The following is a 26,855-nucleotide window of genomic DNA, read 5'->3' on the forward strand; positions in this document are numbered from 1 at the left end:
GGTGCACATAACATATTTGTCGCAGAGTTGTCCACAATGATCATATCATGGCAATGACATCATTATATAAAAGAGATTATCACCTTACCATGGATAATTGTCTTTGCCACGCAGAAATCATCATTATTATTACCCTAACCCATTGCACACCATCCACTTATCTTGCCTATCACCATCACCCTTTCCCATTATCTAAAATTGCTTTTCCCTATAACTACCAAAACCTTCCCAGACTGTCTACACACAGTCTAACATGCCTCCTAATGTGACTGGTTCAAACCCAGCGTGGGCCTAAGCAAACAATCCAAGGCCTAACAGGACCTATCATCTCGAGGCAAGGACAAGTCTAGGATTTCCCTAAGCATAGAAAGGTGAGGCCTTCACATTACAAAGGATGGCATATTTATAGCCCTAGATTTGTCGACACATCCATACAATAGGTACTTTGCCAAGTACTACACTATATAAGCACAATCCCGAGCCAGTATTGTATCATTGCATCGGTACCATACTGGTGAAGCACACAACAATCACAACCATGATTGACAATGACATTTATCATTTGTGCAATAGTTCACATGTCGATGGTTGACTTAAACATTTCTTCATTGTTGCTGCATGAACAAAATCTGTACAACGAAGTGTATTAAAAGAACATTAAGTACATTGGATAAATTAACAGGTTACCTGCTCACTTATCAAAATTAAGCTCAGCATTGGTCTGCTAAGACTCCATTGATTGCCACAGTCTTCAAAAAGGACTATCTCAAACAGGGTCTTAAGTATCTGCAAAAAAAATATATCATTGTACTAAAACATTTATGAAACTCGATAAAATGAACCAATAATATTTACTAAGAAAAATCAGAATTAGCTTGTTCATTATTCTATTTCTAACTACCAATAACAATGAGATTAACTGTACAAAATAGACACAATTGTTAGAAGAGTTTGAAAGGGAAAATTATTAACATGTGACAACAGGAAGATGATTAATGCGATATAAAGGACAATATGAAAAAAAAGAACAGGTGTAATGCGATGTGTGATTATTTAATATCATAAAAAACATGGTATTGATGTATTAGAATCTTATATCTTCCAAATTCAAGAAAACATGACTACTTAATTTATTTAAGCAAAAAAAAAATCACATGTTCATATTATTCAACTGTAGTCATGCAGAAAAAGTTTGACAACAGATCCACGTTGGTGGTATACTATTACAGAAATAATTTTATTCTCCAGAAAAGATAATGGATGCATATCCAGTTTGAAAGAGGAATAACTTAGTTGGTGGAGATTTCCTTGGGATAAGTTATTTGCATTCACCCATTAGGGAATTTGGAAGCAAACTAGGTAATCTGCACAAAAGCAGAGGAAGTTCTAATTCCTAATCCATCAGGATTAATGGAATTAAATCATATATCGAACAGAAAGATGATTAACATGTGACAACTGCACATGAATGAAACTGTGTTCTCTTATGTAACCAATTGTGTTCTTAGTACTTTCTAATTTGTTCTTCTCTCCCTAACATCTATTTATCCTTGCCTGTTTCTTTTTCTCTTATCCAATGTATTACATTTTCATGATCTTAATGAAATATGATATATTAACCTATCTTAACAGGTTCATCACCAAATTGCTTGATGTTCTAAAATCTTTGTCATCCTTCTTTAGGTGCTATTATAACTGCTTTATAGAACCTTTAGGCTACTGCTTGATTTAAATATTGAAAAAATAAATAAATTTCTCTTGTATTGATTACATAAGGTATTAAGATTGTCTGTCATATATCAAAAGCAAAACAGATTATAATAGCATATGGATAAGCATCAAGGAAGATAAATAACTCACCTCAGCAAATAGATTGGGACACTCAACTACATGCCGGGCAAGACTCATTGTAGCTGGCGATGGAGGCATTTCACCCACTGTTATATTGTTGAAATAAAAGGAGGCCAGATTATCAATAGCTGACGCACACTAGAAGAAAAGAATTAATTAAACAAATGTCAGCCAAAACCTTCAAAAGAGAAGAATTTTCTAACATAACATAATGCTGTAAGTAATTGCAAAAAGATGCACAAAATAAGCACAATTTGAAGGTTTCTTTTGCAATCTAAATAAGCAAAAATCAAATAAGAGAATGCAAAGCAGATTCACATAATTTACCTGAGATGAGATACCAGCATCCAAACCTTTCAATCCAGATTCAAGCGATGCAATAATATGCATAAACGTGTTTGTATCAAGAGTCAAAATAAAAGAAATATGGTTGCCAAACAAAACCTCCATATATGCAAAATAAGCCTTTGTAAGCTGAAAAGAGAAACACAATAGTTAGGAACTCATACCACCATGTCCTCGACCTCAAAGAAAGCATGCCAATCAAGCCTTACTGGTATAAGACCATGACAACTTTAGCTTGTGCCCACTGGCACAGGCCAAATAGCATGGCACTAATGTACTATGCCCAAAGGTTATCTGTGTCCTCTAAATTGAAAAGGTAACAGGAGAAGTAACAATTGTGTACGCTATGAAAGAATGCCTAGACGCAACTGCAGAGCAAAATATCATGGTGTTTTTTAACAGGATGTCATTTTTATATCAAAATCATGTAAATTTCAAGTATATAATATTTATTAATGAAAAAAATAATTTATAAACTAGAAAATACTCCAGGATAACTTCATAAAATCTGGTCCTAAAGTAAAGTCAAAATCATACACCTTACCTTCTGATATGCCAATATATCGGACAAAGAAATTGACAGAATCATCTTTAAAGAGATATCAAGAACATCTGCAAGTGCCCGATCACCATATAATTCAAACACCCCAAAATTGACATAATTGCCAGTCATTGCTGCCAAATAGCATTGGTGTAAGCAATACACATGCAACAAGCTCTCAAGAGAATATGCGACAACACAACTGAAATCTATGGTTATGTCAAAAAGAGACAACCCCATGCAGACAATAGCAGAATAACATATGCACAGTGTTTATTGGTTGATTCCTGAGTCAGCTCTAAGTACACTAGTGGCAAATGTAAAGGATCAGAAGAATACCTACTGCAAACCCACACCAACAACCAAATAAAACAAATGAGAAGAATGGTGTGCACTCACACACCAGTTCCCTGATTGCACGACATGAAAATTTAGATGAGGTGTACAAATTTTACACTAATGAATTATCCCATGCCTCCTAGATTATCCCATGATGGGACTACTAAAGCCACAATTGCATATCAAGGAGCAACCATAAGCCTCTCAGAGTATTTTATCAACTATATACTACTTGTGAACCTCGTCCGTCTTGCCCACTTCACTAAATAATAGTTCTTAATCTTTTAATTCTGGTAAAATCATGTGAGAAAATAAGTTGCAAAACATCCTGAGCTAAAAACCTTCTTTTACATTTTGAATACATCACCAAACTCGAATACCGTATCACAAAAGTCCAAGGAAAAACAGGTATGTAAAAAAGCAGATATGAGGTTAAAATGCCAAAATTCTTTTTTTATGCATTATGGCAATATCCAGAAATTCCAAGATTTTTTCCTAAAATGGGAACCCTAACAAGAGACTCGGTACTTTTCACAACATAATTGGGCCATATTTTATGTTGCTCTATATTGGTATTATATTTTATAAAGCCTGTCTATTAAAAAAAATGTAACATTAACATTGGACAATAAAAGTAAAAATTCTTTAGTCTGATTCTTGAATTTTTTATGTTGCTAAATGTAATATTTGCTCAATAAATAGTCAAACAATACGTTTACTTGTAACTTCTGCCAGCCTTACTCATATTTGCCTTTGTTATCTTCGGTCTTCCCAATAATTTTCATCCTACTGCAATTAGGCACCACACACTTGCATGAATAGAGTTCTGTGCCAATTTGATAGCCTCTAATCACAAAGGTCGTTGTGGCACTTGAAACTGATGGGCATTTAAAACCACAGGTTCAATTGATTTATAATTCTTGATTTGTTATAATAAAGGTAATCAACTACAAGATTTTGTATGCTTGAATACTAGTTCCAACGACCAGTCAGATTCGTATGGTATATCATTCGATATCCTGACTTGTACCCATGTCATTGGAATTAAGAAGCATTAAATATAAACTGGTATCGAGTATCAACCTATATACTGATCGTTGCTCTGACAATTAAATACCAGCAGGTATGTGAAGGTCTGTTCAATGTTTAAGACCTAGATCAACTACTATTCAAAAGTTCAGCTCAAGATACTGTTAGTGGCAGGCTCAACTTTGTGTGTTGAATACCATCCTTCTCAAATTCTTCAATGAAGAATATTAGGGTCTTATAAACTCTCAATAAAATTCCAAAAATCTTCATCAATGTAAACATATATTGTCCAGGATATTCCTCTGGAGTTTTAGGTAGAGCTGAATACACATGGTCTTCTACCTCCATTATATCCACATACTCGGTTCAACTACTACTTTCGCAGGATGGAAGGTAACCAAATTTTGAATGTCACCTCACAATGCATAAACCCTCATGCAAGACTGATTTAGTTTAATACCATTGTCACAATCTGGATATCCTCCAAGCCAAATAAATCGCATCGAGTAAACTCTGCTGACGTTGTACTAAGTGCCAGAGTCAAGTCATTAACAGTAGGTAGGCAATCAATCCATATATCCAAAGGCCATTCCAAATTTCCTAATATGAGATAATAAATCACATGACTAATAATGATTTAATAAGGAATATCAATAGTCATCATACTGCTCTTACATATTGTTAATTATTTTCTTATAAATATAATATTACCTGACAAGAAATCGATTTAATATTTACAGGAGGCAAAATGTGAATATGCAGCAATTATTTCCATGATCGGGATTTCAGTATGTCCATAAAATCTTGTTAGAGCATGTTGTTGCACTGAGGTGCCCCTTTTTGAATAGTATATTGCAAAAAAGAAGGTTTTATCATTAGTGTCCTAATTATAATCACAAACTTGACACCTGATTGCACAACCTTCCCAAGTAAATTTGTTGAGGTTAAAAAACTATTATGCATAATTATAAATGTAGATGATGTAGTCAAGATGAACATTAGTAAACAACATCAAAAAATTAATCAATGTGACACCGTGAAACATCTTGTAATGACGCATATAAAGTTGACACCATTTTTATCTATGAAGATATATATCATTGACTCACCCCTTGTGAGAATGGTTAGAGAGATCCAAATTCCTTTGTACTTGTTGGCATAGACGTCTGTGTTGATGGGATGGGATAAAATTCTTGACCCATAAGCAACAACTAACTTGCTGACTTCCCGGAACAAAAGAATCCCATTAGCTGATGATGAATCAAAAGTTAAACGTTGAGCTTTGTTTAAAACAAATTCCGCCATAAACTTTAGCAATGGTGTAGTGACCTGCAATAGTTTACTGTTATAATACGTACAATTATGAAGTGAAACATGTAAAAAACATTTCATAGCAATGTCTCATGATATTGCTATATTGGTCCAACTCATTACTTTGGTTTCTCAACTTTATTGCCTAAGTCAAATTTCAAATTTCATAAGTCAACTCTATGTATAAACAATTTCATAGTTCTTATGCAAAATGTCCTAGTTGCATGAGCTTGAACAATGTCTGTAAAAGTTCATCAGAATTTCACACAAAAGTACTTGCACAGAACCTTCTTTCATTTAGACTTCTGCTAAAGCAAATTCTACAAATAAGGCTTCAAAACATTATGATCACAAGTCAACATACCTATTTGTGTACATGTCTGCCAAAAGCAAACAGATATTTGCATGCAAATAATCAGTGAGTATTCTATAAACCCATAATACTCGAACAAAGATTGCAATTATCGGTATTTGATTGCATATGCCTATAAAGTATCCCACATCTCAAACTCAGTATATAAATTTTAGTTATTGGCCTGCAACATGGTTAAAAACCTAATTAAAATACTACTGAGAACCTATGCAAAGTTAACCAGAATTGAAGTCTCTCTTTTGACATCACTGACATTGTTACTTGTGTGTTTAGTAAGTCACAAGAAGACCTTAGAGCAAAAAGCAAACTGCTATGAAGACATAACAGTTCCACAGGAAAAGAACCTGATCATTATCTTCAAAAGATAATCCACAACAAAGTTAGCTACAGATGAATTAGTATAGTATTAGTAACTAAACAACCTATCTATATCTGAAATCAAGATTCAATTGATCTCATTCAGAAAGTAAACGCATCTGAGTGCATCAAGACACAGCATGACCAATTCTGAAGAGTCCAATAAAACTAGATCAATACCTACAGTTTGCATCACTTGAGATAAAAAGGATTAGTAATTGTTTATTATCTAGTAAAATAAACATACCTGTGGTACATCTGCCCAATGTGAGATGGCTTTTAAGAGAAGTGGCATGTGTGCTGGATATAACCAATCAAAAAGAAGCCCATATGTTCTACGACTGAAAAAATATAAAATAAAAAGATGAACAATTGTATCCATGCAAGCCACATCTCCGGAACAAAATATAAGTACCTATTTGTAGCCATGGCAATTCCTCTTAAATCCCTCATTAAACCAATAAATGCATATTTTACAGCATCAGAGCGGAATGCAGCATCAGGGGTTGTTTTCAATCCAATCATAACCTGCGATAACATATATATAGACTAACTTTAAGCACTAAAGACAACAGGCAGAACCAAATAACAGGAGTTTCTGCCAAGATGCCATTTACACCTGTAAAAGTGGCTCCATAGAAGACTTGAACTTCACAGGACTGTCTTCCATAAAGATCAAGTAACCAAGAGTATAATAGAAGGTTGTTCGACTGTGAGAACATCTATTATCCTCCAGAAACGGAAAGTTCTCTCTCTGCAACAAAAAAGTACAGTGATATCTTCAGTACAAACACCTCAGAGTCAAACAGACCCATATAATAGAACAGGAAAAGAGTATACTAAGGGATAGAGGTTACTGTGTGATGTGAAATGATGAACTTTATAGAATCCAATTTAAGCAGTAGCTTTCCAGTCATATAACTGACAAAAACTTCAGACAATAAGAAACTTGGAAGACCTATAATGAAGATAATTACGAAGCAAAACCAAGAAATACAACATACCCAGATGCAAGCTCCAAAAAAAGAGATAAGGTGTGTTCAATAACCTCCTCGCACTGCATACATAGGAAGATTGAGATTTAATAATGGGTTCCTAAGAAAAGATCAGTTAAAATTACAGTTCAAAGTTTACCTCTGTGTAGCATTTAAGATTGGTTGCGATTTTTCCAACAATAATATTGAGCAAAACTAGATGATCATGGATCCCAAGGAGCTCTGACAGCCTTGTGTATAACTGCTGCAGCAGAAAATAAGCATCAAAGGATGTAAGGAAATGTGAAGTAAGGATGGGTACAAAAGTCCACTTGCCTTAGATGAATGCATGGCTAAATCACCAACATATGATTTCCGGAAATTCTGGAAAAAGGTTAAAATCGCACGGTCAAGTCTTTGCTTGCTTATTTCCCCATATCTCTGCAAAGAAATTCAATTAACATTGTTAAATAATTATAAAAAACCTAGAAGATAGGCTGGAAAAGTGAACAGAAGTTACAGTGTTACAATTTGTGACGGTATGCAGATACTTGTCAAAGAGAGATGTTCCGAACAACAATTTTGATGCATGTGGAAGAGACAGTTAAGTGCTCAATATGCTTCATCTACTGATAGCACACAACGATTACAATTCAAGAATTCTCTGGTCAGATATGAGGATAATACAAGGAACTGAGTATGCAACTCCTCACTCTCTCCTAACATTGGCAATTAGTGTGGCCCAATTCCTTACAAAAGAAAAGACCATAAAAGTCCCTACTATTTAGGGTCGGCTACATGGATATTTTGTCACCACTATAAAGAATCATATCTTTAGTTAAGAATATTTAAATCTTTATGTATGGTAGAGGTCTCCTAAACACATATCCATACAATCTTACAAAAGAAACATGCACATGGTTGATTCCACTCTAGGCATTAAAAGAACTTCCTAAGGAGGTTAGGCACAACAATTTAATAGCAGCCAGTACCATTTCGGGAACATATTGAACTGATATTGTACCAATATACCTTGCAGCACATTGACTAATATCATTAAGTAAAATAATAAAAAAATAAAATGAATGGTTTTATACCAGTATCGAGTTATACAATTTAATACAAGTACTTGGTTGGGCTGATGGTTACAGTAGACACGTATCGATTCGATCAACATTTAAATCCTTGAGCCCCTTGGTAAGGATAGCTCCACGTTTTCCATGTTTGAGTAATATTTTTAATATTTTTATGGACATTTTATCAAGGTTTTTAATTTCGTACCGTACCAGTATACCGAGCTTTGCTCGATATGGTACGATACAATGTACCGAGCGATATACCCTAGCGTACTGCTCAATATATGTATTTTTATATACGTATGTATTTTTATATACATATGTTTATACATATATATATGTTTATATACATTTGTTTATAAAAATATCCCCTTTCCATTTCGAGAGACGGAATGTGGGGTGATGGCGGAGCAGGAGAGGATGCGATGCGTTGCCTCCGTCCCCAGCTTGAACTCATCCCCCACGAGGCACTGTGCAATGCTCCTACGGCAGCCGGATCCAACGGGGATCCAGCCCATGGCGAGCTCATCTCCCGCTCCCCCGTCGTTGCTGCTCTCAGCGACAGTGAGGAAGAAGACCAAGATGACGGCGAGAGCGAGAAGAGGAAGCAGCAGTCCTACCTGGGCCAAGATCCATTCCTTCACCATCGACCGCGACCTCCCTGACAACAATGGCCACGATCCCTCCGCACCTTATTGCGTTTCACCCGACGAAGCGAGGACCCGCCCCCTACCACGTTCTGCTCGACGGAGCACTTCTTCGTGTCCCGCCACATCCAACTCTCTTCTCCGTCATGCCTTCTCCGTCCAATGAGCGCCACAGCCTCATCTTCCTCACCATCATGCTCCTCGTTCTGTTCGCCAGCTGATACCACCCAGTAGCGGGCGGTCTGCATATTGGTTAATTGGCAGACTGGTACGTACTGCCCGATACGGGCGGTACAATACGAAATTTAAAACCTAGCATTTTATATTTCCACCATGTTTATGTGATCTTATGTCTTGGATTAACTCCATTAGCATATGTTTTCTTGAAATTTTCTAACAATGTTGGGCTTCCCCATATCACCAATAAGATGCTTTAGGTCAACTTTCCATTCTAGTGACAGGACTGGGAGGGCTCAAATTGACTCTGAAAGACAGAAACCGACTTTGAATCTATAAATAGATAGAAGACAGCACAAATTCCAGAAGATAGGTCTTCTCACCTGAGATCTACCTTGATGAGGTGTAACTTAAATTTTATAGTGATTTATCTTCTAGAATCCATACTGTTAACAGTGATGATCTTTGTCCTCCCATTCTTTTTCACAGCCTCAAACCACTAGTTGTTTTTCTGCTTGTGGAGCTCTGGGATTTGCAAACAATTCTTAATCTTGAAAAGATCTGGCAGGTCTCGAAGTTGCTCTTGACATTTGAACATCAATCCTGATTCCTTCTCTTGGGCTTATTGAAGATGATGATTTTTCTCCTTAACATTTCTAGATGTCCTTAAGACCAGTATTACTCCAGCTCTTCCTTGGGATATTATTACAGTTCGATCACCGTTCAAAATTCAAATCACCGAGTCAGCCACCTTGTTGCCAGAGCACCATTCTAGATAGTCGCAACTCTTTTTTTTGTGCAACAAGTTATGAAGACCAAAGGTTCAATCTTAAATGCTCAGAGCAACAGGTGCTTTGACCTCCACAAGATGGGAGGAAAAGAGTGTACATATTGATTTGTTTGGTCTTTGCTCTTCCTCCCTTTCTCTTTCTTTTAAGGTATGTACATACTAATTTGTTCAGTATTCTCCCTTTTTTTTTCTTCTTCTTATATTTCGCTTTCTGTAACCACCTATGTCTGCAGACTTAATTGTCTATTTGTGCCAACATACAATACCGGCCAGCCAGAACTTAGTTCAGCTAAAAATTGCAATCTTTGGTTTGACTCAACTGCAATCAAGGAACAAAATTTGATGGAAATAGTATTATTATAAGCGTAGATAATTCATAGATGAAAAGGTTGTCTTTCTTCCTCTTTACCTGAGAGTGCAATCCACTGTCTGTAATATTTATTAACTGCAAAACACGTGCAGCAAGTTCTGCATCAATTAACTCCTGAGACTCCGTGCTGTAGGAGAAAAAACAAGGAGCATATCATATTGATGAATTTACTTCTTATATAAACGCTAAAAAAGAGACAAGATCTTCACATACCTACAACAAGTAGTCTGTCTGACCTTCAGAATAGCAGCAATGATATGAACTATCCATGCAATTTGCCCTTCAATCACAGAGAGTTCATCCACATCTCCATGAGTAGGTAGTCTTGCTCGCTCCTACATTCATCACACATTATTGCATTATGTTATTCCTGATATGAAATGTGAACTTATATATAGGTTTAAACTTCAAAGACTGAAGATGCTATAGTTATTCAAGTACTGCAATTATTATACCGTATAAGCCTGCAGAATAGGTTCCATAATCTTGATAATGTACACGCTGCTACTTCCATACTGCAACACATAAAGGATGATATTATGCAGAAAATGCAAACTCAATCATAATTGAAAATTGAAGCACCATTAATGCAGATGAGAAACTCAAAAGTCAACTTTCCAACCACAAGGTTTTGATATAACCAAATAATGAATAAGCTTCAAGCCAGGTAGTGCATGGACTGTTGATGGCAGTCTATGCCATCGTTAAAAACTCCGGTATGGTGCCTATACCTGTAGGCAACAGCACAGGGATGATCTGGTACTGACTGATGTTCCGACAATCGGTATGGATCGGCCACCAGAACAAGAAAAAGGAGAAAAGAGAGGAAGAGGATGAGAAGGGAGAAGGAAGAAGGAAGAGGACTGGCAGAGGAGGAGGATAAGGCAAAGGAAGAGGAGGAATAGGATGTGGGGGACAAGCAAAAGAGGAGGAGAAGAGAAGGAAGATGTGAAGGAGGACCAGGGAAGAGAGACAGAGAGATAAAGAGAGAAAGAAAGGGAGAGAGAGAATGAGAGAGAATCACAGAAGGAAAGCTAAGAAAAACACAAAACAAGGCCAGCTGTCAAAACAAATGATAGAGGTACCAGGTGAACAGCAAGAGCATTGGAAAATGCCAACCTGGAATCTGCAGAGATATGGGAAGCACTCAAGCTGATCTTGAAGAAGTTCAATATTGTCCAATGGATTGTCTGAAAGGTCATCCGAAAAACCACCCTGAAATGAATAGCATTAGCAGAGCAGCAATGTAACTCTTCGAAAATAAAATTTCATTAAAAATAGCATACCTGAACAGAACTGAATCTAGAGGTGATAAAACCTTCAGTGATTTTCGGCACAGTTTCATCCAGCAAACTTGGTGTATCACCCTTCAAGTAAGGTACAGAAGTCACCAGCCTCGACCAAAGCCCTAGAAGATAGTATACACTGTTGCTTGCCCACTTGAAAATTGAAAAGAAAAACAATGTTAACCACTGCAATCTGAGAAATAAATTCTTCAATCTACCAAAACACAAACAGATTGCCAAATTAAACAAACCTGCCATGACTGCAGTGATTTTGTTGTGAATTCTGCTACCAAATGTATCCAGTCAGTATAAATTTCCACGCTTAAAAGCTCCGACAACTGGGAAAATGAATTCAACATGTTAACCATCAATGGCCAATATTACTATCAAATTAAGTCATTCATAATGACTTGTCCCAACAAAGTCATATCACATCAAGTTAAGGCTAATCTATATGTTCTAATAACCTAAGGTGTGCAAACAAGAAAACCTAAATAGCATACATAATAACATCCAAAAACCTACTTTGAACCACTTTACTGCACTTTCAGATAATGAAAATACTTAACACAGTAAATCATTCAGATGAATTCATTCAAGTCTGCCCTAAACTGCACAGTTTATAATATGGCAGATATTCATTCTTAATGTAAGTGTTCACTGCACAAGATTACCAACTAGTTCAAAAGAGCAGGCCAAATTTAAAAGCAATATAAGAAAACTCCTTAGAAAAATTCACGGGTTAATCCAATCCAGGGAAAAGTCCAGGTTACCATCTGATGGAAAGGGCATTGAACTGCTCAAATTTTCTTCTAAGAGAAATGTTATCTCATTCTACTCTAAAATAAATTTTATAATAATTAAACATAGTTCTCAGAACATTTTGGAAACAGTTTTCACATAGTTTGACGACAAGATGTAGTTGTAGTTGAAAGAAGTTGTAGTTCCTAAGCATATTTCTTGGAACTTTTCCTGGTCACCGTTGAAAGTGTAGTTGTTGCAAATCAAAGGGCATTACGCAGCTTAGTTCGAACCAGTGTGGGTTAACAGTTGTTTCCATGCCATGGTATATAGACTCGAGCCCAAGTTAGCTTGACGAATACCATTGTAGCCCATGCATGGTGCTCCCTCGAAGATTACTTTCTTGTTTTTTTCAAAGATTACTAATTAAAAATTGAATTGGACCAAGAATGACAATATAGCTTTTAGATATGCGAGCAGTGGAGAAAGCAACACATATGCACAATGGAAACTCTACTTGTAATCTTATAAAGGATCAGTTGTGACTGTTTCAATAATAAAAGTACACCTACACATGAGACATAAAAAGTTCATTACAACCAAAACTAAGCAAAAAGGAAAAAGGACAAGCTGATATAGCATACTCTAGAAAGAAGCCAATTCTAAATAGGACACTCCCTTTCCAATCACAAGCTCATTCCAAAACCCCAAGGTACTCCATCTTCAGAATACTAATAAAGATTATGACCCTTGATGGAATTGTCTAAACTTTTACAAGGAATAAACCAATGAGGAGACTGACCATCATTATGCTATCAGAATAAATTAGTTACATAACATAATTAGGTATTAGAGAGACATCATTGAACCAAACAAACTTAGCCATTAAATGAAATAAAGAATATGACAAACTCTTTGGGATTACATCTACAGAACAGAATAATAAAGCATGAAAAAGAGAAATAAAAGGATATAGTAACTTCTTCCATGAATTGATCTAGTAACCCCAGGTTCTCAATTCTTGTATCAAGGTATTATTACTTCAATATACTAAACTTGAATACTTTAAATAGCAACTGAGAGTGTTTTCCACCAAAGTGATGACAAAAAAGAAAGAAACTACATGTAAACTATGCAAGTGCAGGAGATGGAGGAACTTATATGAAACAAATTCAAGACAAAAGTTAAAAAACCAGTGACTAAAAGAACAAAACTATAGCCAGGTTAAGCTAAAGTTCTCATTCACTCACACATTTAGTACATAACTACATATGTCCTTCCCCTTCATCGGGTTTAATTAATAAGAAAATGGAAAAACACAAGGTTCTATTTGAAGGACAGCAAATATTAGATATTCTCCTATCAACCACAAATCACAATATTAAAGATGGAAAAATATACTACTAATGAACTGCAACTATATTAGGAGCTTCAATCAAGCCAAATGAATGAACAGGCTACCTGAAAGTTGACTTTGAAACGCCCTAGGAGACGGCAAAACTCATGATAGTTGTCATGATCAGCCAGGCCTTGGAAAATAGTAGGCATGAGGAAAGTTAGTAACGTAACCATCAGTAAATAACAAAAGTCTAACCAAAGGTATAACTTAAATTTGGTTGGATAAGAAATGAGAATAACATATATTGTAATAGTAGGTTGATTATAAGAAAAGCAAATTTCTCGTGTCAACTATTGTGATTAGGTATCTTCCGTTTGATCCTTCTTTTTCATTTTTCAGATGGTATGAATTGTGAACAAGTGAAAGAAAGAATGTTGTGAAAGAGAGTAACCATTAACCTTTCTTCCTTTCACAAGTAATACAAAACACCTACAAAAGAATTTTCACCCCCTACTATTAGAGAACCATCTGTTTTCTTTTTATCCTTTTCTCATGGCTCATGAATCCATCACATTTATTTTTCTTGATCTAGTGCATGCACATTAAACCTAAGAGACTCTCTAGTTGCTGTGCTGCTGATGAAATTTTGAACAAAATTTGAGTTCTAAGTTGAATATTTTTTTTTAACTAGGCAGAAATTTCTATTACATTAATGAGCATACAAGACGTTCAAATATGACTCAAACCAGAGACCCATTACTTGTGCAATAATATAGTTGAATGAATTTTAAAGCTGTATACTTTATACATGCTGGGAGAACTTTGGCACTGATCTTATGGAACCACGAATGAAATTTTTGATTGAAGCCCTTTATAAATCCAATTAAAATAAATTTAAAAATGGGTCCCAACAAATGATGCATTGTTGATGTGTATCTGATGGACTTAAAGAACATTTAATATAACTGGTGGCCAACAGGGCCCATGCAGCAAGGGCGCACTGGAAGGTCCACAACTCACTGTATCCTAGAGACTGATTTCCTCAGAACCATGCAATGTGGGGGAGTGAATTACATCTTTTAAAAAGTGCTGTTGGATGTTATGCCTCAAGCACGTGCAACATTTTATTGCATCTTTTTGCAGGAATTTATTATGCATCATAAAAGTTCTATTTTCACGTCCCTAATCCAGAGTAAAATGCATCTGCACAAGAAATTACCCCTAATTCAACTCAAGATAACCTCAAAAGAAAAGAAAAGGAAATACTACACAATCAATTTATATCATCTAGTTTATAGCTTTCAGGTTTGTAACATCATAGTCTATGGCATAGCCAACCTAATGTAATGACTAAAGTGGAACAATACATTGCATAATCCTAAATAACAAAACCTTTATGCAGTACGAACCAAGTTAACCCCATCAGCACCAATAGTATGATCCAGACTGTCAAAAGGCCTTGGTTAACAGACAAAGGATGAGACAATCCAAAGAGTTCATGTTTGTTGCAAAGTAAACATGGTTTGAATGAGAAATATAGAGGAAACATTGCCTAACTTCTGTTGTTTGCACAGAAACGGATCGTATCAGGACCTGAACTTCCATCTTGAAATCATGAGCAGTTAGAATGACTAGAACAATGGAGGTCACAGTGATATTGGCACAGCTATAATGAGCATTTATTTACAAAAGCTCTGCCTGTTTCCTAATATTACATGCAAATCATACAATCATTATCTCTAGACAGAAGACTCGCAGGATCACACTAGTTAACAAGTAGATGTGTTATTTGAATGTGTAGTGCTGATACATTTGTCAAAAAATTCTTATGGATACCTTTCTTAGTGACATTCTCGAAATCAATTGCAAAGACTATGAATTAGTGTCTTTACTGGCATGCAAAATGACTAGAGAGATTTTGGCAAAACTATTTGTAACCAAGGTTCGCAATACCATACCGTACCGGTATTTTGACCTGGGCTCAGTACCGGTACGGTACGGTATACCGAGCTGTCACGGACAAACTTTGAAACAGGATGTTTGATGTAATGCTTATAACTGTCCGTGTCTGTTGGCATGTTCATGCCTTGTAAAACATGTAGAGGGGCAGCCGAAGGCTTATAAGCCCCATCTTAGTTGGGTTGGTGGCCTCTTTAGGCTTGTAAATAAAGGTTGTGTCATGTGGACACGTGCGAGAGCTTTTCGGTCTGTAATGGACCATTTTACCCTTTGTTGTGCCACTGTTCAGAGCTTGTAAAGTCTGTTTGTAATTTGCATTGTCTATGAAGTGTTTTTCGGACATGTTTGCTTGTGGATCCCGATTGAGGCGTTCTCTTTTGCCTGTTCTCTCTTTTGTTGGTCCTAAGGGACAATGGGAGTCTTTGGGGAGGCTGACCTTTGCGGACGGACACGCAAGGGTGCCGCACGACTTAGGCAAAACCAGCTAAGTCCGTGTCATATGGTATCAGAGCCGGGCAAGCACACATAGAAACACTTGACATGCAAACGTGGGGGACCTAGCAGGGCTGCGTTGAGGGCAGTCAGCACACGCGCGACCGTTTGAGGGAAAACGGGCATGGAGATGTAGGGAAAAGAGTCGCTCAGAGGAGCGGGCATCTGAGATTGGCATTCAGAGGAATGGCCAACCCTTCGCGCAAGAGGCACCACGAGAACAGGCAAGCTTGGAAGAATTTGGAGCGCACAAAGGTTGGGATGACTGAGTTTGAGCTACGGCTCAACGTTGACAACTATACTTGATGGTGCTCTAGGCAAGCGAGGCGCTTGGCAAGAATGAGACCATGCAAGGTGGAATGAGTTGCTCAACGACCAAAAGAGTTATGCAAAGCTCACAGAGGTGAGGGGAATTGCTAACTCGAAGAATTTGGTACTCATGCATGGGCTTGTATGCGGACGATGGAATGTTCGTGGCCATCCCAAGGCGATCGAGACTTGGCACCATGGAGCATTGAAACTTTCTCTTCGGCATGCGAAGGATACGTCCGGAGGAGGCTGAAGCGTGCAACGAGTTCAGCATGTTACTAGGCCTTGAGGGGTGCAGCGGTGGCTGTATTGACGTGGAGGCGCAATCTAGCAAGTGCGTTTGCAAGAGGCATAACAATGCACAGTTTGTTCAGCAGATCGGAGTAGTCCAAGGGGATGGTGGTCTCCGAAACGAAGAGAGATGTTGCTCCAATGGGACAGTTATCCAGGAGGGATAAGTCTCGGTACTCCAGAGGGAGAATCATGTGAGACGGACTTCACATGTTGAGGAGGAGTACCTCAACAAACAACAACTCCACGAAGCTCGATGGACTGAGCAAGCGGCGAGGAGTCGTCGCATGATCTCGCTCGAGAGAATGCATTGGTGGATGCATTGCGAGATCAAGTGGGGGAGCGACCTGAAGCAACTTAAATGAAGGCACACTTGGAGTCGATGTGGAGATCGGACTCAAGGGAGGGCTGACCCGTGGAATGGTGGGCGCGAGGGCCACCATCGACTCAATGCAAAAACGAGGAGCGGAGCAACTTGGGTGTAACTTGGCGAAGTACCCAAGCCGCATGAAGGGAGCCAGTAGAGAAGTTGGAACATGGAGCAGAGGCACAGTGCTTTTCTTAGACAGAGGTCAAGGACATGAGCTCTTGCAGAGGCAAGAGCAGGATCATGTTGTTCCATGGGTCCTTCATTCTGACGGAGTGGACTCATCTTGCATGGTGCCAAAGACGAAGGGAGCTTCGGGGCACATGCACCTTATCTCGGAGAAGCATTTAAGGGAGGAACTAAGGCGACTCAATTTGCGGAGGCGAAGTTGGGTTCATAAGGCCTTAGCACGGGGCAAGAGGACGCAGAGGCGGGTACTCTTGAAGAATATGCCACAGTGTTGCCATTCAAGTTGCCGTGAAGGAAGCGGTGCGCAGCGGAGATTGTGCTGGTAGGGGCAGAGGCCCAGGATCCAGGCAATGGTGTACCAATTGCAGCGAAGTCGAGGGACTTCGGGAGCTACTAGGCGACGGACTGTCCTAGAGCGGTGCTTCATCTAGGTGTGACCCAAGAGTGGGTGGATGAAGGTCGATTGCCAAAGGAGCGAACAAACTCGAATGTGGAAGAGACCTGGCGATGTATTGGCAGAGGCCACACATGGAGGATTCACAATTCGAGTTTATTCCACAAGGATCAGAATGCAATGGAGATGTCACCAGGAGGCGACATGGTGCAGCGGATCGTGGTGGAACAGTTCGTGGCAAGGCGATACACACAATCTGGTCCCGTGAGGGATGAGATCATATGGAGGTATGATCGGGAGCTACTGGGAGCTCCGCTTCGGTGAACAACACGACGGCAAGAAGGGCTATGGATTCAAGGAGTGAAGGCCATGGTACCGCAAAGGCGGGTCTTCCGGGCGTGCACCGAATTTTGCATCGGATGAAAACCTTGGTCATCAGCATATGGGGGCTGGGTTCCACCAAGGGAAAAGTTCGAATGCAAGTACCAGTGAGTTCCATGGGAGGGACTTGATCATGCAGAGGTATGATCGAAGCAGCTGGAGAGTTGGACTGCTCCAGAGCTCATATTCGCTTAAGGGAGCCCGGCAAGTCAGAGGACAAGGCCGAGTAAGCGAACGTTGCTACCAAGGAAGCTATGGAGAACAGAATCGGTGCAAACCCTACAATGCGATGGCAGAGGCCATGCATGGGAGTGCAGTCTGTCTTTCCATCGACCAGAAGGAGCTGCTTGGAGAACACAGAGGTGTTGAAGCAGGGGGTCGAAAGGGGCGAGGAAGCGACGACGAGTCCAGAGGGACTTAGCTACCCAAAATCAAGCATCAGTTAGAATGGAGGTGGACTCAGAGGAGTGCCACGGAGACATGTCTACTGATCGTGAAGAAAAGGGATGCAGATGCGAGGCGACGGATAGTAGGGCCATGGGCATTGCAGCGCCATGGTACCGCAGAGGCGGGACTTCCGTGCAAGTCATTGATCCCTTGCTCTCATGGAAGGAGAGCGCTTGGTCGTGAAAGGGGCCGAGGAGGTGGAGCATGCAGAGGCAATCTCCAAGTACCGAGACAAGGCTGAAGGGCAGAGGCCGAGGAACTTCGTAAGACCGGTGTCAACAAGTTTCTCATCAAGATTGCCGTAAGTGAAGGACTTCGGGTCATGCAAGAGTGCACGACCAAGGAACGAAGCAGGCAGTACGCGGTGCTGTACCTTTGCTACTCAGGGGAGTAGGCGGCAGAGTTGATGGAGAAGACGGTACAATCCCAAAGGCGACCAAACTGATGAGAAAATTACTCCAAGTTGGGGTGAAAACTTCCCGCATTCCAGAAGTTCGATGGCATTGAGAAGGTGAATCACAGTAGCTAACTCAACGCAAGGAGTGTAAACACTTCAAGTGCTTCAGAAGTGTGAGCAAAGAGCAGACGAATACCAGTAACCAGCTCGATGCATGAAGTACAACCTCGAGGAGGCGGGCGAAGTCAAGTAACCTTTGCCTTCTCAACTCTTAAGAGAATGGGTGAAACCGAGTACCCCAATTCTCTTATCTATCCAGCAGAGGAGCTCTGCACAAGTTCAAAGACCCTTCGAAGATAATGGAAGACAATAGTTGTCAAATCCTCACCAACGGTGATCAGTGCTACTGAGAGTAGATTGTCCGCTTCATTTCCCAACGAAATGCCAATCGAAAGCGGAAGTGATGCGAACCTACTTGGATGTGACAACTAACTGAAAGAAGAGTCAATGAGCAGATTTTGTGGAGGAAGGACCCAAAACTTCAGAAGTTTGCGAGGCGATGCTCGTTAAAGCTCCAACAAGCATCCACCCAGTTCAAGCAGCATGTGGAAATTCTGAGAAACTGGCGCAGTAAGGATGGTCTTTTCCTTCATTTGGTGGATCCGCAGGAATCAACGAGGATCAACACAACTCAGCCAACCCCACACTAGAGTCAGAGTCATTGGCGAGTTGAAGCAGCATGGCGGATCAAAGGTTCGACTACTCAAAAACAGCAGCGGAGAGCAGCTGGGAGCCAGGAGGCGCATTGCAGCTGGAGCAGAAGATTGAAGACTCAGCAAAGGCGAAGAGTTGCAGTGTTCACAAAGGCTTCGACGAGGACGTCGAAGGGATAAGTGGGGGAGAATGTCACGGACAAACTTTGAAACAGGATGTTTGATGTAATGCTTATATCTGTCCGTGTCTGTTGGCATGTTCATGCCTTGTAAAACATGTAGAGGGGCAGCCGAAGGCTTATAAGCCCCATCTTAGTTGGGTTGGTGGCCTCTTTAGGCTTGTAAATAAAGGTTGTGTCATGTGGACACGTGCGAGAGCTTTTCGGTCTGTAATGGACTATTTTACCCTTTGTTGTGCCACTGTTCAGAGCTTGTAAAGTCTGTTTGTAATTTGCATTGTCTATGAAGTGTTTTTCGGACATGTTTGCTTGTGGATCCCGATTGAGGCGTTCTCTTTTGCCTGTTCTCTCTTTTGTTGGTCCTAAGAGACAATGGGAGTCTTTGGGGAGGCTGACCTTTGCGGACGGACACGCAAGGGTGCCGCACGACTTAGGCAAAACCAGCTAAGTCCGTGTCAGAGCGGTACACCCAGGTGTACCGAGTACTGTAGCACTGCTACAGTGCTACAGTACTCTCGGACCGGTACGTACCGCCCGTACCAGGTGGTACGGCAGACCCTGCTTGTAACGGCTCAAAGGCAAAACTACCTGTAACAAATCTTTTTTTTTTTTTTTGTGACATTCGATAAATAAATTGCACAGACTATGAATTAGTGGCATTTTAAGGCAAAGAAGAGATTAAACATTAAAAAAAAATATTGCAAGACATAATTAATACCATCTAGTTTTAAAAAACAATATGAACATGAACCTTGGCCTGTTTGCAGTATCTCTTTAGTCCCTCTCATTAGCTGAGCTAGAAACTGGGAGCGTGCAGGATCATCAGTAAATAAAGACCGCCTTACAGAAGCGAGCCTAACTAAACACTCCAGAGCCTGAAAATAAGATATAAGGTATAAATATAATAAGTAACTAAAATCAGAAATAAGCAAAAAAATGAAATAACAGTTATATAAAAATATTTGACATAATCGACTGTGTGACTATCACAAACTTTTATCCAACCAAACCACCTGAATTGAACTAACCTGAAAAGTGGGATTTAAATAATCCCATCTGTCAAAGATTTGAATCCAGATGAATCATTTGGTTTAGTTCAAACTTCAAGGTACAGTATATCTTTGTTTACAATTTTGACCAAAAAGGGTCTGGGTAACAGAGTGGAATTTATGCTAGAAGGAGAACTATGCATAACATTGAAGATAAATAGCATCATGTCAATAGTTTAACAATCAAAAAGGATAATAAAACTTTTGGAAGCATCAACAATCAAATAATTATGAATTGTCAATATGTTAGAAAAAGGTTTTCTCATACATTACATAAATACACTTCTACATCAAACTCACAATATTGATTTCAGGTTTGAGCTACAATAACTTTTAAAAATACCAAACATCTTGAGCAGAACTCAAGAAAAATTCTAGTTATATGAATCAAAGATGATCCAAATTGATAATAAAAACCACAATCTCATTTCGAGCAATAGAAATATAAAAAGCGAACTTTGCATATGAGGCTCCTGCCCCTACCAGATATGGACAGTCTCACCTCTATTTTAATTTTTAAATGGGTTGTTTCACCCTGGTATCCATGTCACAAGCACCCTTACCATTGTACCAAGCTGTAGATATATCTGAAAATCAAATTAAGTACCAAAAAGGCTTCACCTAATTGATGCAGACCCCAATCAGCGTTTAGAGTTTGACATCTTAAAACACCAGCAAAACAATCTAAACAGTTTTGATAATTCTACATCAGAAACCAGGTCACCAAAAGGCAACTTCCTGAGTAGCTTTCCACCTAATAATAGATACATAGGCAACATGATTATAGAACAATTGATTTTTGAGCTCTAAGAATTAATAGGTTCTCCTGAGAAAGACAATATTCACAGAGTGCATTGTAAAATTACAAAAGCATTTGATAGCATTGCTATGTGTAAATTACTTAAAAGATTTGACTGAACAGAATTGGGTATGGTGCAAGATAAATAAGATATGAAAAGGTCATAATTATAGCAGAAAGAATTATTTTGAACAATTAGAAGCTACCATATTGATAACACAGCAAGTGAGAAATATAAATTCAATGTAATTTACAAAGAAGGAAACAAGCATGCAAATGGAAAGCAGAAAACAACTCTAGGCTTACAAACAAAGAAAATGGAACTGTGAAACATGTTGTTGACCATAAAAACTGATTAGGTTGCATTTGATTGAAAAAACAACATTAAGTGGAAAGCAATAAAAAAATATATTAACTTCGATGTATAATAAACCTGCCAAAAAAACTTTATTTCCCTCATATACTATACCTCTTTTGACAGAGGAGGCTCAGTGATACTGTAGTAATCAAAGAAAATCTGCAGGGTGGAAGGATCTTGTATGACTGGTTTCCACGAAGATGGAATCTGCAGGAATTAAAGGATGTCAAAAAAACACGTATCAGGTAGCGAAATAATCAAAAAATTATTCAGATATATGAAATTTGTGCCTTATAAATGCAATACCTGCACAGTACCAAATTCTTCAGAGCTTTCATCTACTGAAGTTCCAACAAAGTCAAAAGACAAGCATTTCAAGGAAAGTGAAAGAGCAAGTTCCCGCAGCACAGAGACTGCTAAAAAAATAATAACAAAAACATCAGATATCACATTACGATAAAAAGTTAATATGGCATGACAATCTCAATCATTGACTCCAATTAAAAACCTTGCATATCTTCGTCACTTTTTAGCTGATGCAAAGAAGTCAGAGAAATTTGAAATATCTGGAAAAGTGATTGATCCCTGAAACTGCAGGCAACCTTTCGATGATTTGTTAGAGACATTCCCTGGTTTGGCTGGAAAAGTTAAAAGGCCAAGATGTTATTGAAAGACTAGGTACCATGAATGGCTGACCAAGAGGAATACTTATAATAGAAAGATATCTCATCTGAAAGCCACAGAAAGGGTAAACAAGTTGATGAGGTTGCAAGAATAGCTGATATAAGATTGTCAATATAACTTCCAGAAGAAGTTTATAACAATATCCATGAAAATTCCATAATTACCTTTGCTACTATTTTCTTTCAAGATCATAATTGGTACTTGCCAACCTCATACAACTCACGTATATTTGTCATCAAAAATAAATATGAACAATGGTTACACATGTTTGGACAACCTGAGACATAAAATTAAGAATCTTAAAATCTAATCTGATTAAAACATTACTGTCTAACTTCAGTTTGATTTTACTGTTGTTCAGCAGCAGTTTTGTTCTGACGAGAACCATTTGAGAGGTTGTTTACTGCTGAGCAGTAGGCACATATTGGGTTGGTTACAGTTCACCTAAAAATTTGTCCAGCAAGGGCAGACCAACACATGAGGCTCCCACCAATATGAAGTAAAGAGTAGAGAGGTTGTTTCCATGAATGCCTTGGTTATCCAGGTTGCAAAGAGCAACCTCACCATGGTGCCAAGGCTTGCTCTCTGAACTTCCAAACTTACCCAGAAACTGTAGTAATTTATGGAATAAATTTTGTAGACCCTTAATAATTGAAGCTATTTCATTAGTCAATCTTAAAATCTTTACAAGTGTCATGTAGGGTCTTAGAGTTTTGAACTCATTATCAGCATTTGTCAAATGAAGAATTGTCTTGCTCAAGAAAACATATAGGTTTGCAATACCATACCGTACATACAGAAAGAGGGTTTGCAATACCATACCGTACCACTCGGTATGGGTTGTACATACCAGTCCACCAACAGACCGGCACGCGGACCATCTGCTACTGGGCAGTATCAGGCATTTAGCCCTGTATCAAGCGATATAGAGTTATACCGGGTGATAACGGTCGAAACCGATCGTTACCAAATGGTAACAGTGCTCCAACGGTCAATTTGATCGTTGGAGGCCTCCTCAAGGGTTTTTAAACCATTTCTTCCCCCCTATTTCAATTCATTTCACTCTCACATTCCCTTAAACTCTCTCAAACTCATTTTTGCTCACATTCTCTCTCTTATTCTCATATTTTCACTCTCCTAAACTAAACAAAGCAAGGATTTGTGAATTGAATCAAATTTAGAAGGCTAATTTGGAATGATTAAGAGGAAGAACTTTTTAGTCAAGAGGTATATATTCTCTTTCTAGATTTTTATTGATTTATGAGATGATTAAGCCTATTATGATAGTTGGTCATAGTTTTCCGAGCAACAGTAGAATATGGAGCAACAAATCAGTAGCAAAAGTAGAAGTTTTGACATTCACTAATACATGCATTAGGAGCTGCCTTGGACACATGTGATTTATGACGATAAACCTACGACCATCACCACATTGATGCACCAATAGTATACGGTGGATCAATACACTATGTTGTAGGATCAATTTCAGGATTGGGTCCGACAAACATATCATATTGATATACAGATACATAGGATCGAGGACCCCGATCCACCACACGTGGATGTCCGTCATTCGTTTTGGTGATAGAATTAGGTATACCTATACATATGATTACTTAATTCATTTGAATCTTAAAGTTTAAGTTATAAATAAAATAATCTAACAATTCAAATATTTTTTCTGTAAATAATTCAATATTAACGGAAGGACGATCAGAAATGGATCGAAATTGCGAACCTTGTACAAGGCTACTCCTCAAATCCCGTAAAAGATATATGACACTATTCTTACCTAATTTACATTAGTTTTGCTAAAACTATACTAAATGTACATTTATTTCTAACTTAAAAACCCTATGCGAACTTTTTTATCTATTTTTTAAGTATTTTCGGAGGGTTTTATGCCTATTTTAGGCATATCGCTCGGTATGCCCTAGCATACCACTTGGTACGACGTACCTACCGTACCGAGCAAATCTCGATACACCGGTACGAAACAAGATTAAGAACCTGTACTCTTGTTAAAAGATACCGGCACATTATCTAATGGTATGCATTTTATCCTATATTCACATGAATGACATGCAATACATAGGTCATCTAATTTTTTTTTTATAATCAGCAAATTGCTGAACAATCATAAGTACTTTATTAACAGCTTCGGGTATTGGGCAAGTAGGCACTATTATTGAGAATTAGGCATCAGAAATCAAAGTAGCAAACCCACTGGTTTGATGCTTAAGTTCATAAGTTAGAAAAATGCTATATTACAGTCCTAACAAAGTACAAGACATTGTTCTCCAAAAGATATAGGTTTATCTCAAGGAGCTCAACCTCAGTGCCACTTTAGAACATGAATAGATGTAATCTAATAAGATTGCACTAGTCTGAACAATCCGGGCGTTAATTAATGCTAAAACAAAAGCCATGTATCACAAGTTCTGTATGACTACTCCAAAAATTACTAGCTTGCTCTGGATTATTTGAAACCCCTGTAATCACTTCATGCAATATCAATTAATGAACATAGGCCTCATTCAATTTCTTTTAAAGAGACGAAAAATCTCGTTAGATTTAAAAATGGCAGGGCTCACAAGCTACGATGACCGCATGCATGATAGCATTGCAGCATTCATGAAATTAATCATCAACACTAAACAGACAAGATCCTAACTCACCAAGCTGCCATGTCAAGAGATGAGAAAGGCATTACACAGGTTTATGTACAAAGAGTCTAGATCAAACAAGGGTCAGGGGCAATTAGAGTAGTTGAACATCTATCTTGATCATCCCATTGTCAGTATGCTAACATGGTGTTCAAACCAGCACACAGAGAAAACTTAAAAAAATATTGCTTCTTTGAGATAACATCATATGTCACATTGTGTTTCTTTAACCTTGGTAATACTATATGCTAGAAAAACCATTTTGCATGAAAAAAAAACTTGCAATTGTAATAACTAAAGCAATCGTCCATCACATACAGAACTAATGTAAGCTGAGGCTCAAACAATTATCAATTTATTTCTCAAGTGTCATCTTTTAATTCCCATGCACACAGAAATCCACTCATGTACTTTGTTTACAAGAACATTTATGAATATGGTAGAGTAACTTTGAGTCCAACAGAGGTAACAGAACATTTATAATCTTGTTTATAAAACAAGATAAATGCAGAGATCAGACATGGTAAAACAAATTATGTAGCAACCGAGAGCAAGAAACTAAAAAATATATACTTCCAGATATGTGAATTTAATTTTCAGCATCATGCACCCACAATGAACAGTGAAGAGATTCTAACGAAGGAGTAGTATCACCTAAATATCTATCTATCCAAACAAGAAATTAAAAGACGCCATGTCCATGCAACACATTTGAGAGTCATCAAGTTATGAAACATATTGCGCTGTCATCAAATCATGCTAAAACACAGAGTGGCTATGAACTGATAAGTACTAACCTGACTCATCTCAGATACAAGCTGGTTTAACATCTTCAAGCCAATTGAATAGTGGCCTGACGAAGCCTAACAAACAAAAACCAAGAATCAAACTGATAGTTAGCAGCAAATGATGTTCAGCCTACTAGATACAAACTAGCTTAAAGAAGTTGAATTATTATTTCTTCCTAACAACATTTACCAAGTTCTATTTATCTGTCCCCCAGTGAGAAAAAACTGATGTAGTCTAAAATTCTAAATTTAATCTAATGACTTCATATGAAGCAACGACCACAGTTTCACACGGACTGGTATAAAACAGGCACTGACCATTTTAATGTCGCATAACTTCCTGTCATAACATCCCAGTTCAGTCTTACATTGAAAACGGTCAAAGACTTGCATTGGCTTGTAAGGGCATGATGGGTCTACTCTCTTTAAGCATGTGTTTAGAATAATGAGATGGAAATTAGTCATGGAGTCAGAAATATAACTAAATAAATATAAGTGGAACCAATAGAGATAAGAAGATTATTATATCATAATGTGTCTACTAGGATACATCAAGTATATCAATCACCCCCCTATCATCCATGTGAGCTTAATCTAGCATAAACCAAGTTCTTATCAACAAAAGTAATAGATATCTAGAAGATAGAATTTACCTGACTCAAGAAGTTTGTTGCCTCGTTAACAACCTCTCTGAATCTGTCATCATCGAACCATCCAAATTTTGTAATCCGGCATAACAGTTGTATCAATGATCCAACTACAAAGTTCTGCAATTCAGGTCCTCTGCTAGCTAGATAGTTTATCACATAATTCCCTTCAAATACACAAACAATATGTCAATTTAGAA

General features: G+C 38.2%; 1 protein-coding gene across 6 annotated transcripts in view; it reads right to left on the reverse strand.

Moving 5' to 3' along the window:
• LOC103986231 (uncharacterized) overlaps window positions 1-26,855 on the reverse strand; it is a 32,478-nt gene that overhangs the window by 1,906 nt on the left and 3,717 nt on the right. For 2 of the 6 annotated variants that reach the window (XM_009404171.3, XM_065110098.1), the window contains 25 exons: window positions 26,662-26,822; window positions 26,018-26,083; window positions 22,379-22,508; window positions 22,177-22,286; window positions 21,982-22,077; window positions 20,416-20,539; window positions 13,669-13,736; window positions 11,718-11,804; window positions 11,467-11,619; window positions 11,300-11,395; window positions 10,636-10,695; window positions 10,394-10,515; window positions 10,220-10,307; window positions 7,457-7,561; window positions 7,281-7,385; window positions 7,151-7,203; window positions 7,004-7,067; window positions 6,766-6,900; window positions 6,562-6,674; window positions 6,394-6,487; window positions 5,215-5,434; window positions 2,741-2,871; window positions 2,179-2,325; window positions 1,861-1,989; window positions 688-786 (listed from right to left, as the gene is read on the reverse strand). In XM_009404171.3, coding sequence (XP_009402446.2) covers window positions 688-786; window positions 1,861-1,989; window positions 2,179-2,325; window positions 2,741-2,871; window positions 5,215-5,434; window positions 6,394-6,487; window positions 6,562-6,674; window positions 6,766-6,900; window positions 7,004-7,067; window positions 7,151-7,203; window positions 7,281-7,385; window positions 7,457-7,561; window positions 10,220-10,307; window positions 10,394-10,515; window positions 10,636-10,695; window positions 11,300-11,395; window positions 11,467-11,619; window positions 11,718-11,804; window positions 13,669-13,736; window positions 20,416-20,539; window positions 21,982-22,077; window positions 22,177-22,286; window positions 22,379-22,508; window positions 26,018-26,083; window positions 26,662-26,822 — 2,756 coding nt within the window. Of the gene's footprint in view, window positions 1-687; window positions 787-1,860; window positions 1,990-2,178; window positions 2,326-2,740; window positions 2,872-5,214; window positions 5,435-6,393; window positions 6,488-6,561; window positions 6,675-6,765; window positions 6,901-7,003; window positions 7,068-7,150; window positions 7,204-7,280; window positions 7,386-7,456; window positions 7,562-10,219; window positions 10,308-10,393; window positions 10,516-10,635; window positions 10,696-11,299; window positions 11,396-11,466; window positions 11,620-11,717; window positions 11,805-13,668; window positions 13,737-20,415; window positions 20,540-21,981; window positions 22,078-22,176; window positions 22,287-22,378; window positions 22,509-26,017; window positions 26,084-26,661; window positions 26,823-26,855 lie in introns of those variants that run through there. The other 4 variants (XM_065110100.1, XM_065110099.1, XR_010487214.1 and 1 more) reach the window with 4 other exon arrangements.

The sequence above is a fragment of the Musa acuminata genome, chromosome BXJ2-5 (assembly GCF_036884655.1).
Source record: "Musa acuminata AAA Group cultivar baxijiao chromosome BXJ2-5, Cavendish_Baxijiao_AAA, whole genome shotgun sequence".
NCBI lineage: Eukaryota > Viridiplantae > Streptophyta > Magnoliopsida > Zingiberales > Musaceae > Musa > Musa acuminata.